The sequence below is a fragment of the Oncorhynchus mykiss genome, chromosome 18 (assembly GCF_013265735.2).
Source record: "Oncorhynchus mykiss isolate Arlee chromosome 18, USDA_OmykA_1.1, whole genome shotgun sequence".
Classification (NCBI taxonomy): Eukaryota; Metazoa; Chordata; class Actinopteri; order Salmoniformes; family Salmonidae; genus Oncorhynchus; species Oncorhynchus mykiss.
The window spans coordinates 35,945,355-35,961,449 of NC_048582.1; the positions used below are offsets into that span (position 1 = coordinate 35,945,355).

The 16,095-nt window shown below is 41.1% G+C and overlaps 1 protein-coding gene across 2 annotated transcripts in view; it reads right to left on the bottom strand.

Moving 5' to 3' along the window:
- LOC110496103 (SKI2 homolog, superkiller viralicidic activity 2-like) overlaps positions 1-16,095 on the bottom strand; it is a 53,425-nt gene that overhangs the window by 27,062 nt on the left and 10,268 nt on the right. For both annotated transcript variants that reach the window (XM_036952629.1, XM_036952631.1), the window contains exons 10-19: positions 15,846-15,991; positions 15,471-15,617; positions 12,225-12,309; positions 12,001-12,107; positions 11,525-11,671; positions 11,310-11,406; positions 10,897-11,109; positions 4,936-5,046; positions 4,650-4,761; positions 676-794 (exon numbers count right to left, since the gene is read on the bottom strand). In XM_036952629.1, the coding sequence (XP_036808524.1) occupies positions 676-794; positions 4,650-4,761; positions 4,936-5,046; positions 10,897-11,109; positions 11,310-11,406; positions 11,525-11,671; positions 12,001-12,107; positions 12,225-12,309; positions 15,471-15,617; positions 15,846-15,991 (1,284 nt within the window). The remainder of the gene's footprint in view (positions 1-675; positions 795-4,649; positions 4,762-4,935; positions 5,047-10,896; positions 11,110-11,309; positions 11,407-11,524; positions 11,672-12,000; positions 12,108-12,224; positions 12,310-15,470; positions 15,618-15,845; positions 15,992-16,095) is intronic.

Below are 16,095 nucleotides of genomic sequence, written 5' to 3' on the forward strand. Positions count from 1 at the left end.
GTATATATTAACTGAAGTAATTTCTGGTCCAATATTACATTCTCAAGCAACCCACATTACCAACTACAATTTTGCACACATGAGTTATGAGACTCTGAAAAAACTTTTCCAGATTAACATAAATTCAACCCCTCTGTATGCTCTGCCCTCAGGGTGCTCCTCCTTCATATGGTTCCTTTTGGCAATCGGTGGCTTCATCATTATCAAGCATTTTGTCTAGACCCGTCCCATGTCCTTCCAATGTTCAGTGATACTTCACTGAACCTAACATACAGGCAAAGAAGGATTTGGCTTGCCGGCCGAACAGCAGCCAAGAGAATGGTTTCCTTACGATGGCAAGCCCCACACATTCTGCCACATCAGCGGATTTTCTCATTAATGGACATTGTTCAACTTGAACTGTCAATCTCTCGACTGTATGGTGCAAAGTCAGACAATAGTAACATATGGACTACAACACTTTAAAATCACTACTTTGATATATGCACTCAAGTAATAGCGTCCTGCAGGTGGAAAGTGGAGAGGGATTTTGGGGGATAAATGTGCATTTGTGTAATATCTGTTGGCTTGTGTTTGTCCTGTCAAACAAAACAATTATAAAAACTTGATCACAAAAAACGGTTATAAAATACTGATATAGTGGTATTAAATGTAAGGCGACAGTGGAAGCCTTACCAGCATCATTACATGTAGTTCTCCCATATCATGTACCCCTGACTTGCAGAGGATGATGACAGTGCCTGTGGCATCCAGACCTCTCCTACCAGCTCTACCAGCCATTTGGATATACTCGCCTGCGAGAGAGAGCGAGAGAGACAGACAAAGAGGTTAGTCATACAGTACTAAGAGCTCTTAAATATGTAGAAAAACATCCATTCTATTTTCTCCTCTCCACTCAAACATGAGAGAGAGAAGTGTCAAGTTAATGTCACATACAGTGAAATGCATTTCTTGCAAGCTCTAACCACGACAACGCAGTAGTCAATAACAATGTAATACTAAAAATAAGGTAGAACAAAAAAGCACGCGATTTAAAAATAAGAACACAATGTACGTACGCATACTATATACAGGGTCAGTTCCAGTACCATATTTACAATGTGCAGCGATACTGTATCCATAGAGGTAGATATGTACAGGTGTAAGTTGACTAGGCATGTCTATATGATAAACAGAGTAGCAGCAGCGTATATGATGACTGTACGTGAGTGGGTGTGTGTAGAGTCAGTATAAATGTATGTGTGAGAAAATTATGGAGTGAGTATATGTACAGTACCAGTCAAAAGTTTGGACACACCTACTTATTCAAGGGTATTTCTTTATTTTTACTATTTTCTACATCGTAGAATAACAGTGAAGACATGAAATAAAACATTTGGAATCATGTAGTAACCTAAAATAGTGTTAAACAAATCAAAATATATTTTATATTTGAGATTCTTCAAAGTAGCCACACTTTGCCTTGATGAAAGCTTCTTCATGACTGTGCGAGTGTGAGTGGACCATTTTAAGTTCTTTGTGATTTGGACACAGGGATTTAAAGCTCTCGACCCGCTCCACTGCAGCCCTGTCGATGTGAATGGGGACGTGCTGCTCCCCCTTCCTGTAGTCCACAAACAGCTCCTTAGTCTTACTGATTAAGGGAGAGGTTGCTGTTCCGCCCCTGTCCTGTTGTCAGCAAACTTGATGATGGTGTTGGAGTTGTGCATGTTCAAGCAGTCGTGTGTGAACATGGAGTACAGGAAGGGACTAAGCGCACACACCCCTGTGGGGCCCCCGTGTTGAGTGTCAGTGTGGCGGATGTGATGTTGCCTTCCCTCACCACCTAGGGTCGGCCTGTCAGGAAGTCCAGGATCCAGTTGCAGAGGAAGGTGTTCAGTCCCAGTCCTAAACTTGGTGATGAGCTTGGATGGGGAAATGGTGCTGAACGCAGAGCTGTAGTCAATGAACATCATTCTCACATAGGTATTCCTCTTATCTCGGTGGGTGAGGGTAGTGTGGAGTACAATAGAGATTGTGTTGTCTATGGATCTGTTGAGGCGGTATGCAAATTGGAGTGGGTCTATGGTGTCTGGGATGATGGAGTTTGTGTGTGCTATAACCAGCCTCTCAAAGCACTTCATGATTACAGACTACAGACAGAGAGAGAGAGCAAGCCAAAACAGGCAGACAAAAGAGGTTAGTCATACTCAGGGTTTCCGTTATGAAAATTTGGCACCAGACAAAGTGACCCTCAAGATTTTAATTCACCGGACATTTGAGACATTTACTGGACATCCATATGCATTGGCTGCGTAACGCATTAGGACGTTTACCCACGGTGCTCAAAATCACATTTAGATTATTGTCATTTATTATTATAAAATGTTGTTGTTGTAATTTTCCCCCTTTTTTCTCCCCAATTTTGTGATACCAAATTGCGATCCAATCTCATCTCAATCTCTCCCAATGGGCCCGGGAGAGACGAAGGTCGAGTCATGCGTCCTCCGTGACCTGCCAAGCTGCGCTGCTTCTTAACACCCGCTCGTTTAACCCGGAAGCCAGCAGCACCAATGAAGGCTGCTTGGAGGCGACCGGACCGCCACAAGGAGTCGCTAGAGCGTGATGAGCCAAGGAAAGCTCCCTGGCCAAACCCTCCCCTAACCGGGACGACGCTGGGACAATTGTGCGCCGCCCACAATGGGACTCCCGGTAGTAACGCCTCAACACTGCGATGCAGAGCCTTAGACCACTGCGCCACTCGGGAGGCCCTATTGTAATTTAGTTTAACAGAATAGAAATGAGTTGTAACAAAATAAAGTAGAACTATGTTTCTTATACCAACATGACAGGTTTTATTGAAAAGCAAAACATTGCCTGTTGCGTCTTTATCCCTGCTATAAATCATAAATGAATATCATTTTTTTTTAAATCAAACATTTAGACTAGAAGAACAAGTGGCCTACATTTAAATTAGGCCTAGTAAATAACAAAACAGGGCTGTCTACGAACACCAGGGCCAGTCCGCCCCACTCCCACTGCGATTCAGAACCACAGCAGTGGAAAGAGGCCACTCTAGGTGGCCACAAAGTGAAGAAATTATCAAACTGATCTTGGACAATCAAATTCAGAATGTAAATACATTTGTTAAGGCTGGTTCATTGAGAGAAAGCTTATTTTACAATGCAGCTGTGAAAGGAGGCCTGCACTCGTTTTCCAAAGCTCAAATGATATCGCTCTCTTTTTACAGTTGAGGCTCCCGAGTGGTGCAGTGGCCAGAGGCGTCACTACAGACCCTGGTTAGATCCCGGGCTGTATCACAACCGGCCGTGATTGGGAGTTCCATAGGGCGGCGCACAATTAGCCCAGCGTCATCCGGGTTAGGGGAGGGTTTGGCCGGGGTAGGCCGTCATTGTAAATAAAATCTAATTAAAATAAACAGTTCTACTGGATGATGTTAATAAATGTTCTGGTTATTGTAATTTGAACTTATTGTGGGGTCGTGACTCGTGTCATGTAAGATATACGTATTTGGCTTATTGATAACAACTCTGTTTCCTACGATAGGCAGTTGGCTGCCTAGTGATTGCAACATTGTAACTCTCCGATGTGAATACGTAGAAACTGAAATGCACCAATTGCGCATGATACACATTACTCTACCCTATCAATTCATTCCAAATCTCTATGCTATACATGACACAGGGGCGGCATATGTTGAGCTGGCCTAGGGTGGCAGCAGAACTACTAGGACTGGGCCTGACCAACACAATCATTTGCCTCCAATTTACTTGCGTTTGCGGCAGACCTTGGCCTGCTCAAAGTGAGCCGCTGCTGTTGGATAAGTCAAAACTGTCCAAAACCTTGGAGTGGCTTCCAGTGCCAATGAGCCTCGTTACTTTGTCCTTATGAAGGCGGGATCTTAAGGCTGTCTTTACTGTTTTGGAGAAAGAATCCCCTGTCTGGAAATGGTGATAATCAACACAATCTTCATCAATTGTGACCAGTACATTTAGCTTAAATCCCTTGCATCTTTTGCGCGAGTAAAATTAAAAACACGCACACCCGACACAAATTACAGAGCAGCTTGAGGATTTATCAGACTATGAAGTATATTTTCCTTTGAAGTTGGAGCACATAGACTGGTTTTCCATCAATTAATTTAAAAAACGTATTTTGCAATAGACTTTATTTTTCTCCCGTACAATTTGACCGGATCAATTATATTTATTGGCATTTACCGGCTAACGGAAACCCTGGTCGTATGGTACTAAGAGCTCTTAAACATGTAGAAAAACATCCATTCTATTTTTTCCCTCTACAATCAAACATCAGAGAGAGCGAGAGAGAGAGAGCGAGAGATTGAAGTGGCATCAGATGAAAATACTTCCGGTAAGCACTCACACTCAGCTTCTCTATCTGTGTCAAATTCTCCTCATTTGAATTCATGTGCAAATCAGCTGTTAATTCAAGAGTGCCTTCAAAAAAAATGAAGGCCTTGGAAAATTAAATGATTTTTCCTTTTGCCATAACGAAAGTGCTGATGTTACGTCTGCTTTCTCAGAGACAGAGTGATAGCGAGAGACAAAGAAAGAGAGAGTGAATGAATGAAAAGGACGTTGTGTATATAAACGCATGAGAAGGAAGGGAAGGGGAGGAAGGGACCGTACCAGGCAGAAGGTTTCGGAAGCCGGTACCATCGTGTTTCCGTATGCTGTCAAACACAACTGTCCTCGCGGGCATATTCACTCCCATAGCAAACGTCTCAGTGGCAAACAGAACCTGAGAGAGAGACATTCATTTGTAAAGCGTGTCAAGACGTTAAATGCACTTTAAATAAATTGTGATTTGATGACAGAGGTAGAGGATGAAAGTCAGGACTTTTGACCAGACATGGAGTTTCAAGATATTGACAAATAGTCACACTGATTTAAAAATTGAACCAATAAGACTCACCTTTACTAGCCCCCGTGAGAACAGCATCTCAATGACCTCCTTTAGGATTGGCAGGATGCCGCTGTGATGCACGGCGATCCCCCTCTTCAGCAGGTCCCTCATCAACAGGATCTAACAACAGAGGAGGGGTTGGTAACAAGACAGGTGGAGCGGCGAGTAGCATAGCGGCTAAGAGCATTGGGCCACTAACTGAATGGTCGCTGCAAAGCACTTAACACTAATTGCTCCTGTAAGTCACTCTGGATAAGACCATCTGCTAAATTACTTTGTTGTAACGAGAGCCCACGACGAGTGTCACGCACCCTCCAGGCCAAGACATGTAGTTTTGTTATCGACAGCGCCTCCCTCTCAAGCTATGAATGATGAAGGAGCCGATGTTCCCTGTGCACGCATCGATGTGGTGAAAGGGGGGTTAGCCCTTCCAGTCACTGAGTAGCTTACAAGACGCCCCTGTCACAAGAACAATAAACCCCTCTCCCTTTCCCCCGTTTAGCGACTCCGAGTGTCCCCTGGGGAGGTTGAGGAGACAAAGAACAGACGCTTTTCATTGTGATTAGCAGGCCATCTTACGACCTGCACGTGTTACTGTTGATTACCAACTAGACTTTCAGGCACAGTGGATGTAGATTCAAAGAAAAAGGGGGGGTCAGGCTATGATTTTCCTTTTAACAAGAGGGAAAAGTAGTGGCAATTGCACCAGTGACATTTAAACACGTTTCAAACTGAAGGACTCATAACATGTTGGTATAACTTGAAGCATACTGTGAGAGTTTTCTCCTGATATTTCTATGTCATTAAAAGGGAATTTAATGTATATTTTACTCAGAGCATGTTTAGAACCTACATGTTACATATTTCATCCCCGGGACTGTTTAACTGTTTTCTGCACAGTAGGAACATACTGTGGACACTTATGAGGAAATCTCAATGGACATAACTGTCCTGAATTCTCAGAATCAACAGGGTGATCCTGTGACACCCTGTCCGGCCTAATCAGCCCGGCCTCTGTGAATATAACTACAGGACTTGCTAACAGGGCTCCAGACTGGCGCAGCGGTCTAAGGCACTGCATCTCAGTACTAGAGGTGTCACTGCAGACCCTGATTCGATCCTGTGCTGTATCACAACCGGCCGTGATCGGGAGTCCCATAGTGCTGTGCACAATTGCCCTAGCGTCGTCTGGGTTAGGGGAGGCCCGGGTAGGCCGTCATTGTAAATAAGAATTTGTTCTTAACGGACTTGCCTAGTTAAATAAAGGTTACATTTTTAAAAAATTAAAAAGAGACTGGCAGATCATGTTGCTTCGCGGTGGGCCACACCAGTTGAATGAATGACCTACATCTCCTTGGAAGCCAAACACCTATCGACGAAACCATATCCTACTCAGACAGAAGCAATCATCCCAGAGGTGATCCTGCGGAACGCACTGTATGCTCATTCAAGACTAACTGACTGAGTTCACAATCGGGATGGGCTGGGACCAGAGGAAGAATTCACTTCACGGAAATGCTCTAATGGACTTTATTTTCCTAGACTGAGAACAGAGAGAAGTGGGTGTAGCTCATTCGGCTGTGAGCTACTTCAGCCTGCTGGCCTCAACATTACTGTCGAGAGAGACAACAACCTTTAAACCAGCTCCATCCCATCCTAACGGAATGCAACAGGGCAGGCGTTAGCCCATGCAAGTAATTTATCCTGTTGCCTTCTTCTTTTCCTCTGAAAGTGGTGTGTGTAAAGTGGTGGAAGTCATTGAGTATTGTAAGACGGCCGATCTAATTTACAAACCCATGATCAACACTGTCACAGCACTGCGACACTGCTAATTGGTAGCCTAGTTCATGTCTATTCCTGATTGGTGAGCTCTATGGTTTCCCGGTTGTGAAAGCCTATTTCGACGTAGCGCTCTCACATTTTCTCTTTCAATTAATAAGATCAAATCACTCTCAAAAGTCCTGTGAAAGTGTTGTTGTATTTGCCTGAGTTGAGTACGCAAGCCATTCATATTGACCTGTGGAGCCTCTCCCCTCAATAACTGTGTCGCATCCCAAAGTATCATACCTCTTAACTACCTCATTTTCCAACAAGTTTAGTTTAGTAAAAAAAAAAAACTTGAATGAATTATATGGCTTTGAAGTCATTTGTGAGCGACTGGGTTTTTGCAGTTCCAGAACTGACGGCTATTCAGAATGAGAATATAGTAAATTGACTGTTGATTAGACTATTGTTTATGGGGATTAATGGTATAACGGTTAATGATAACTACTGGATAGGATAACTACATTATTCCAGTAATTAATCAGTATATTATCTTGAATATTAGCCAAAAGTAACAACTAAAATGTAAATGACCAATCTAACAATTCCTAGGTTACATTTCCAACAGTTCAATCTATTTGCTACAATTGGCTTTGATAGGGAATAATACATTTGAAGCAATGTGAGCCGAACTCATTGCATTGTTGATGTTTGCATGAAACAGTAGAACAGTAGAACATGGGTACACTTTTTTATTTTATTTTGTATTTTTAGAGGGAGGATCAGCTTAATATTGCAGAAAGAATGTTGCTTCCAATGTAATTGTCTGCATCATTTCCAATCCCCCATATTTTTTTGGTAAATATATATATCCATACATGCATGCATATATATACACATATATACATACACATACCTATATAGACATACATACTTTTTTAAAGAATATAACTTTATTATTATTCCCCGCAAACCCTTCCGGCGAGCCCCCAATTGGAGTAAACTAATAAACACTTCTGCTTCTACCTTCAATCCATACATCTTATACACATTATACAGACACAGTCTACTTTACAATAGTTCTCTCTTGTTTGTTCTTAGTCCTTCCTCTATATCTGATGTCCATCCAGTTTGATTTCTATTTGTAACTGTGCTATTTCACAGAAGTTCCGAACCTATATACATTTTACAGATCCCGTATGTTTTACATTGTTAATCTTGTTATTAGTCCCATCCTTCAGCTCCATTCAACCCCTCCCATCTATCCCTCAACATCATCCCTTTCGGATTTCTATTTGCCATATATTTCTCAACTGTGCTGTGATGCTTCACAAAATAATTGAACCTTCCTATTCTCATAGATTCTACAGATTGTAAATTAAAAATACAAATTTTTGCTAAAATAATTATTATATTATTGATTGATTGACTATGGCTTTTCAAATCACCTGTGACCAAAAACGAGCTCCATATGGACAATACCAAAATAAATGATCTAATGACTCTGCCTCCTCACAGCAGAATCTGCAGAGCTGGGAAGATTGTATGTATAACATTCTATTAGTTGCAAGAATTTTGTATAGTAATTTATATAGATTATTTTTTTAATCCGCATTGTTTTGCGCATCAATTCATAAACCATGTGCCATGGAATGGGTACATAAATCTCTTCCCAACTATTTTGCAATTTATATCGCACAGCTGTCAGTATTTTGGTCCTTAAATGAAATTGGTATATGTTTTTATTTATCAGACTTTTCTTTAACCATTTATGTTCTTTAATACAGGGCCGACATACAAGTTCCTTACTTTTTTCCCCTTCTACTTGCCTCTTCCATTTTTGTGGTAATGCTGCAATTAATTGGTTGTAATTTTGGGTAGAGCAGACATTTCCATATGTCTGTGTAAGCTGCATGTGTGACATAACTCCACCAGTCCTATTTATGATATCATTCACTAAAATCATACCTTTTTTTTTATTTTTATTTCTTCGATAAATACAGTTTTTTTAATAAATGAATATATTTGAATTTAACCACAATATTTGTTGTACTATTTGTTCCGTTCTTTCAGGTGGATTAAACTGAAATTGCAACCAACTTTCTAAGGCTTGTTTAAAAAATAAAGATATTTTGGAAATTTTTCAAACAACCGAAAGTGAACAGGTGTAATCAAAATAAAGGGGAAAAGGCCCTTCCTGAATATAGGATGAGACATTCGTACCAATTGACTAGAGAACCAGTTTGGATTTAAGTATAACTTTTTTATGACTGATGCCTTTAGTGAGAGGTCTAATGCTTTAATATTTAATCATTTCTGCCCACCAAATTCATACTCGTTATATAAATAGGCCCTTTTAATTTTATCTGGCTTGAAATTCCAAATCAAATTGAATATTTTTTGTTCATATAATTTAAAAAGCACTAGGTGTAGGCAAAACCATAAGCAAATAGATGAATTGTGATATAACTAAGGAGTTAATCAGGGTGATTTTTCCACAAATAGACAGGTATTTTCCTTTCCATGGTAGCAAGATCTTATCTATTTTTGCTAACTTTCTATAAAAATGTATTGGAGTGAGATCATTTCTTTCTTTTGGGATTTGTATACCAAGTATGTCCACATCTCCTTCAGACCATTTAATTGGTAAACTACATGGTAATGTAAAATGTGCATTTTTTTAGTGATCCAATACGTAATATGGTACATTTATCAGAATTTGGTTTTAATCCAGAGAGGATAGCAAAAGTATCTAGATCCTCTATGAGGCCGTTGAGAGACTCCAATTGTGGTTTTAAAAGAAAACATTAATCATCAGCGTACAATGACACCTTAGTTTTTAAGCCACGGATTTCTAATCCCTTAATATTATTGTTCGATCTAATCTTAGCAGCTAACTTTTCGATGGCAATAATAAATAGATATGCCAATAGTGGACAACCTTGTTTTACTCCTCTTGACAGTTTAAAACTTTGAGATGTAGCCATTATTTACTATATTACACCTAGGGTTACTATACATAACTTTAACCCATTTTATAAGAGATTCTCCAATATTGAAATATTCTAGGCATTTATATATAAACTCCAGTCATACTTTATCAAAAGCCTTTTCAAAATCAGCTATGAAAACCAGGCCTGGTGTCCCCGATATTTCATAGTGTTCTATTGTTTCCAGTACTTGTCTTATATTATCTCCAATGTATCATCCATGTAAAAAACCTGTCTGATTAGGATGAATAATATCTGACAATACTTTTTTAATTCTATGTGCCAAGCATTTTGCTAGGATTTTTGCATCACAACACTGAAGTGTAAGAGGTTCAGACTGGATCTTTATATATACACCACTTGGGTCCTGTTTCAGTAATAATGATATCAGACCTTCTTGTTGCGTGTCTGATAATCTACCATTTATATAGGAGTGGTTAAAACAAGCCAATAATGGTCCTTTGAGTATACCAAAAAAAGTTTTGTATACTTCCACTAGTATGCCATCCAACCCTGGAGTTTTCCCATCCTTAAAGGCCCCAATTACCTCAAGCAGTTCCTCCTCAGTAATTTGGCCTTCACTTGAGTCTTTCTGTACAGATATACATTTTTTACATCATTATTAGGAAAAAAATCCATACAATTAGTTTCAGTTAGTGGAGATGGAGGAGCCTGAAATGAAAACATATTCTTAAAGTACTTTACTTCCTCTTTCAAAATATAATTTGATGAATCCTGCGTGACTCCATCATTTGTAACAAGTTTTAATACATTTTCTTTGGTAGCATTTCTATATTGAAGATTGAAAAAGAATTTGGTGCATTTTTCCCCATATTCCATCCAGTTCGCTTTATTATTATTATAATATATTACACAAGATCTTTCTTGAATAAATTCCTCCATTTCTTTTTGTTTTTCCTTTAACTTATTCTGTGCCTCTATACTACTGTTTTTATTGCTATCTAACTGTACTGTTAGTCCTTCAATTTCCTTTGTTAATATGGACTCTTTTGATCTAAATTGCTTTTGTGTTATAGATGAGTACTGAATTGCAATGCCTCTAAAGGCACATTTAAAAGTGTCCCATACAGTAAGGGGATGTGCTGTACCTATGTTATGTCTGAAAAAGTCAGTTATAACATGGGTACACTTGATAAGCAGGTCTTAGTTCTTCCAGACATTGAAGAAAACCGGTCCCAGCAAGAGTGCACCCTACCTGGGGCAGCTGGCGGTCCCCTCCCCTGAGGCGGCTCAGGCTCTTCTGGAAGAAGGAGTGGATGTCGCTCTTCTCCCCCGAGCTGGTGAGGTCCATGGAGGCTAGAGAGCGGGCGTTGTCGTCGCAGCGCGTCCTGGAGAAGGTGAACGCCACGACGGGGGTCTGCTGGCGCTGGGACAGGAAGTGGAGGAGGGAAAGCCACACCGCCCGGTCCTGGTGGAGAGATGGAGAGAGGGATGAGAAAATAGAGAGGGAAAGAGTAAAGAAATTATACAGAGAGAAGATGGCCAATGGCGAAATGGCAAAGTGGAGAAGATGTTCAAAGACTGACAGATGTGCTTCCATGAGGATGAATGAGTGACAGAGAGGGTAAGGGGGACAGAGACAGAGAGAGTAGGTGTGATATTCTGTACCTGGTTGGGTGTAGTCTTCTGAGATGCATTTTTCGTCCCAAAGGACTGGGCGTGTTTACTGGTGCGTTCCTTTTTGGCATCTATTGCAGAATAGTACCTTAAAAACAAAGAAAACACCAACGGTTGGTATCATCCATTTTTGTTTTATCGTCCCAAGTCTAATGACAACCCTAACATATCCATGAGCCCAGTTGTGTGTGTGTGCGTGTACGTACCCTTTGGTTTGGAAGTTGCCTGTAGGGTCCAGCAGTAGGAACATCTCTTTCTGGGTCTTGGTACTGTTGCCTGTGTACAGGTAGTGCTCCAGAGGCACAGGTCTCTTCGCTGTGCTGATCACATAGATGTGCTTCTTCTTAATGCGCCTGGAGAGGAGAGAGGAAGGGAGCGGAGAAATTGAAGCAACCATACACAGCTCTGATGTCATTCCATTTATATACTAGAGGTCAAGCACAACATTGAACACTATAAAAGCACCATACCGTGACGGCTATTACTGCACTTTAACTAGAACCAGGAGTTTTGAACCACGTGACTTAAACAAGAAATACTCTGGGCCCTAGATATAGCCTAGAATTAGGGTCCAGAATTAGGGTCAAGAAAGCGTGCATGGTTTAACAGTGTCTTTGCGTGCATACATGCTTTGGGTATGGTGTTGACAGGTGTTGACAGTAGGCAATAGTTGACAACGTACCCGATCCACTCACTGAACTCCACAGCGTTGGGGACAGTGGCACTCAGCAGAATAATGCTGACGTGGTCAGGTAACATGATCAGAACCTCCTCCCACACCACTCCTCTCTAAGAGGGAGAGAAAGACAGAAGGGGAAGGAAAGAAAACGGGAGAATGAGATTTAGTGACACGTGACTGACAAACAGTGAGAGGGGAAGGTTTTGACAGCGAGGCTTCTCTGTTACCTCAGCATCATTGATGTAGTGAACTTCGTCAAAGATCACCCACTCTAAATCTCTGATGACCTCTGAACCGTTATAGAGCATGGACCTACGAGAGAGGGAGATAGAATATGTTAGTCAAGCTGATGTGTCGGCCTACATGACTGAGGGTATCTCGATGTATAACCATGGTATGCGTTCAGTTAGAATGTTAGACAGTATAAAAACAGTGTTCCATAGGGTTAATGTGTGATATCACGTGTAATGTTATATGTACAGTTGAAGTCGGAAGTTTACAAACACCTTAGCCAAATACATTTAAACTCAGTTTTTAAATTCCTAACACTTAATCCTAGTCCAAATTCAATGTCTTAGGTCAGTTAGGATCCCTACTATATTTTAAGAATGTGAAATGTCAGAATAATAGTAGAGAGAATGATTTATTTCAGCTTTTATTTTTTTCATCACATTCCCAGTGGGTCAGAAGTTTACCCAATTAGTATTTGGTAGCATTGCCTTTAAAATTGTTTGACTTGGGTCAAACATTTGGGTAGCCTTCCACAAGCTTCCCACAATAGGTTGAGTGAATTTTGGCCCATTCCTCCTGATAGAGCTGGTTTAACGGAGTCAGGTTTGTAGGCCTCCTTGCTCGCACACACTTTTTCAGATCTGCCCACAAATTGTCTATGGGACTGAGGTCAGGGCTTTGTGATGGCCACTCCAATACCTTGACGTTGTTGTCCTTAAGCCATTTTGCCACAACTTTGAAAGTATTGTCCATTTGGAAGACCCATTTGCGACCAAGCTTTAACTTCCTGATTGATGTCTTGAGATGTTGCTTCAATATATCCACATAATTTAATCCTTCCTCACAATGCCATATATTTTGTGAAGTGCACCAGTCCCTCCTGCAGCAAAGCACCCCCACAACATGATGCTGCCACCCCCGTTCTTCACGGTTGGGATGGTGTTCTTCGGCTTGCAAGCCTCCCCCCTTTTCCTCCAAACATAACAATGGTCATTATGGCCAAACAGTTCATTTTTGTTTCATCAGACCAGAAGACATTTCTCCAAAAAGTACGATCTTTGTCCCCATGTGCAGTTGCAAACTGTAGTCTGGCTTTTTTTATGGCGGTTTTGGAGCAGTGGCTTCTTCCTTGCTGAGCGGCCTTTCAGGTTATGTCGATGTAGGACTTGTTTTACTGTGGATATCGATACTTTTGTACCTGTTTACTCCAGCATCTTCACAAAGTCCTTTGCTGTTGTTCTGGGATTGATTTGCAGTTTTCGCACCAAAGTACTTTCATCTCTAGGAGACAGAACGCGTCTCCTTCCTGAGCGGTATGATGGCTGTGTGGTCCCATGGTGTTTATACTTGCGTACTATTGCTTGTACAGATGAACGTGGTACCTTCAGGCGTTTGGAAATTGCTCCCAAGGATGAACCAGACATGTGGAGGTCTACAATTTTTGGCTGATATCTTTTGATTTTCCCATGATGTCAAGCAAAGAGTCACTGAGTTTGATGGTAGGCCTTGAAATACATCCACATGTACACCTCCAATTGACTCAAATGTCATCAATTAGCCTATCAGAAGCTTCATGCACAAAGTAGATGTCCTAACCGACTTGCCAAAACTATAGTTTGTTAACAAGAAATTTGTGGAGTGGTTGAAAAAATAGTTTTAATGACTAACCTAAGCGTACGCAAACTTCTAACTTAAACTATATACGGTGCATTCAGAAAAGATTCAGACCCCTTCCCCACATTTTGTAACGTTACAGCATTATTCTAAAACGGATTAAATCAATCTACACACAATACCCCATAATAGCAAAATGAAAACAGGTTTTTAGACATTTTTGCAAATGTACTACAAATAAAAACCAAAATGTGTTATTTACTGTACATAAGTATTCAGACCCTTTGCAATGAGATACAAAATTGAGCTCGGGTGCATCTTGTTTCCATTGATCATCCATGAGATGTTTCTACAACTTGATTGAGTCCACCTGTGGTCATTTCAATTGATTGGACATGATTTGGGAAGGAACACACATAATGTCCCACAGTTGACAGTGCATGTCAGAGCAAAAACCAAGACATGAAGTCGAAGGAATTGGCAGGAGATCTCCGAGACAAGATTTTGTCGGAGCACAGATCTGGAGAAAAGTACCAAAACATTTCTGCAGTATTGAAGGTCCAAGAACACAGAGGCCTCCATCATTCTTATATGCAAGAAGTTTGGAACCACCAAGACCCTTCCTAGAGCTGGCCACCCGGCCAAACTGAGCAATTGGGGGAGAAGGGCCTTGGTCAAGGAGTTCCTCTATTTAGATGGGATAACCTTCCAGAAGGATAACCATCTCAGCAGCACTCCACCAATCAGGCCTTTATGGTAGAGTGGTCAGATGGAAGCCATTCCTCAGTAAAAGGCGCGACAGCCCGCTTAGAGTTTGCCAAAAGGAACCTAAAGGACTCTCAGACCATGAGAAACAAGACTCTCTGGTCTGATGAAACCAAGATTTTACTTTTTGCCCTGAATGCCAAACTTCATGTCTGGAGGAAACCAGGCACCGCTCATCAACTGGCCAATACCATCCCTACGGTGAAGCATGGTGTTGGCAGCATCATTCTGTAGGGATGTTTTTCAGCGGCAGGGACAGGGAGACTAGTCAGGATCGGGGTAAAGATGAGCGGAGCAAAGTCCAGAGAGAACCTTGAAGAAAACCTGCTCTAGAGTACTCAGGATCTCAGACTGGTACGAAGGTACACCTTCCAACAGGAAAACAACTCTAAGCACACAGCCAAGACAACATAGCAGTGGCTTCGGGAATGTCCTTGAGTGGCCCAGCCAGAGCCCAGACTTGAACCCGATCAAACATATCTGGACAAACCTGAAAATAGCTGTGCAGCGACATTCCCCATTAAACCTGACAGAGCTTGAGAGGATCTGCAAACAAGAATGTGAGAAACTCCCCAAATACATATATGCCAAGAAGACTTGAGACTGTAATTGCTGCCAAAGGTGCATCAACAAAGTACTGAGTAACAGGTCTGAATACTTATGTAAATGTTATATTTGTGTATTTTATTTACAATTTAAAAAACTGTTTTTGCTTTATCATTATGGAGTAGGGTGTGTAGATTGATATGGAAAAAAACTATTTTATCAATTTTAGAATAAGGCTGTACTGTAACAAAATGTGGGAAAAGTGAAGGGGTCTGAATACTTTCTGAATGCACTGTATGGTGTATATATTACATCACCTCAATATCTCAGTGGTCATGATGAGACAGGAGGCTTCAGGACTCAGCTGGACATCCCCAGTCAGCAGCCCCACATCCCCAAAGGTGGTCTTGAAGTCCCGGAACTTCTGATTGGACAGCGCCTTGATGGGGGAGGTGTAGATGGTCCTATCAGAGGGTGCAAACACATGGAGATTAGATGCACCATGTTGTAATTGGCTGTGATGGGCACAACATGGAAAACCAGGAACAAGTCGATTTCCTTTTCATCAATTTCAATGATACAGGTCATAAAATCAGTCATTTGTATAAATCTGAAAAATCACATATTTTTACATATTTTTATTGTTGGATTAGAGATTTTAGAGAGCATGTCAAACATGTAAATACACACACCTGGTCATGTGTTTTTGTGAGAGAGCTATGGCGTATTCTGCCACCACGGTTTTGCCTGCTGATGTGTGAGCTGCCACAAACACAGACTCATGGGCCTCCAGCCTCAACACTGCCTGTTTCTGGAACGTGTCCAACTCAAAGGGATACTGGGAGAGGTGGGGTTCACATTAGTATTGTGGAATGAACAAGGCTCTATACCAATAAAGGAATAGAGTGTAATAATGTCATAAAACTATAAAACTAAACCCTG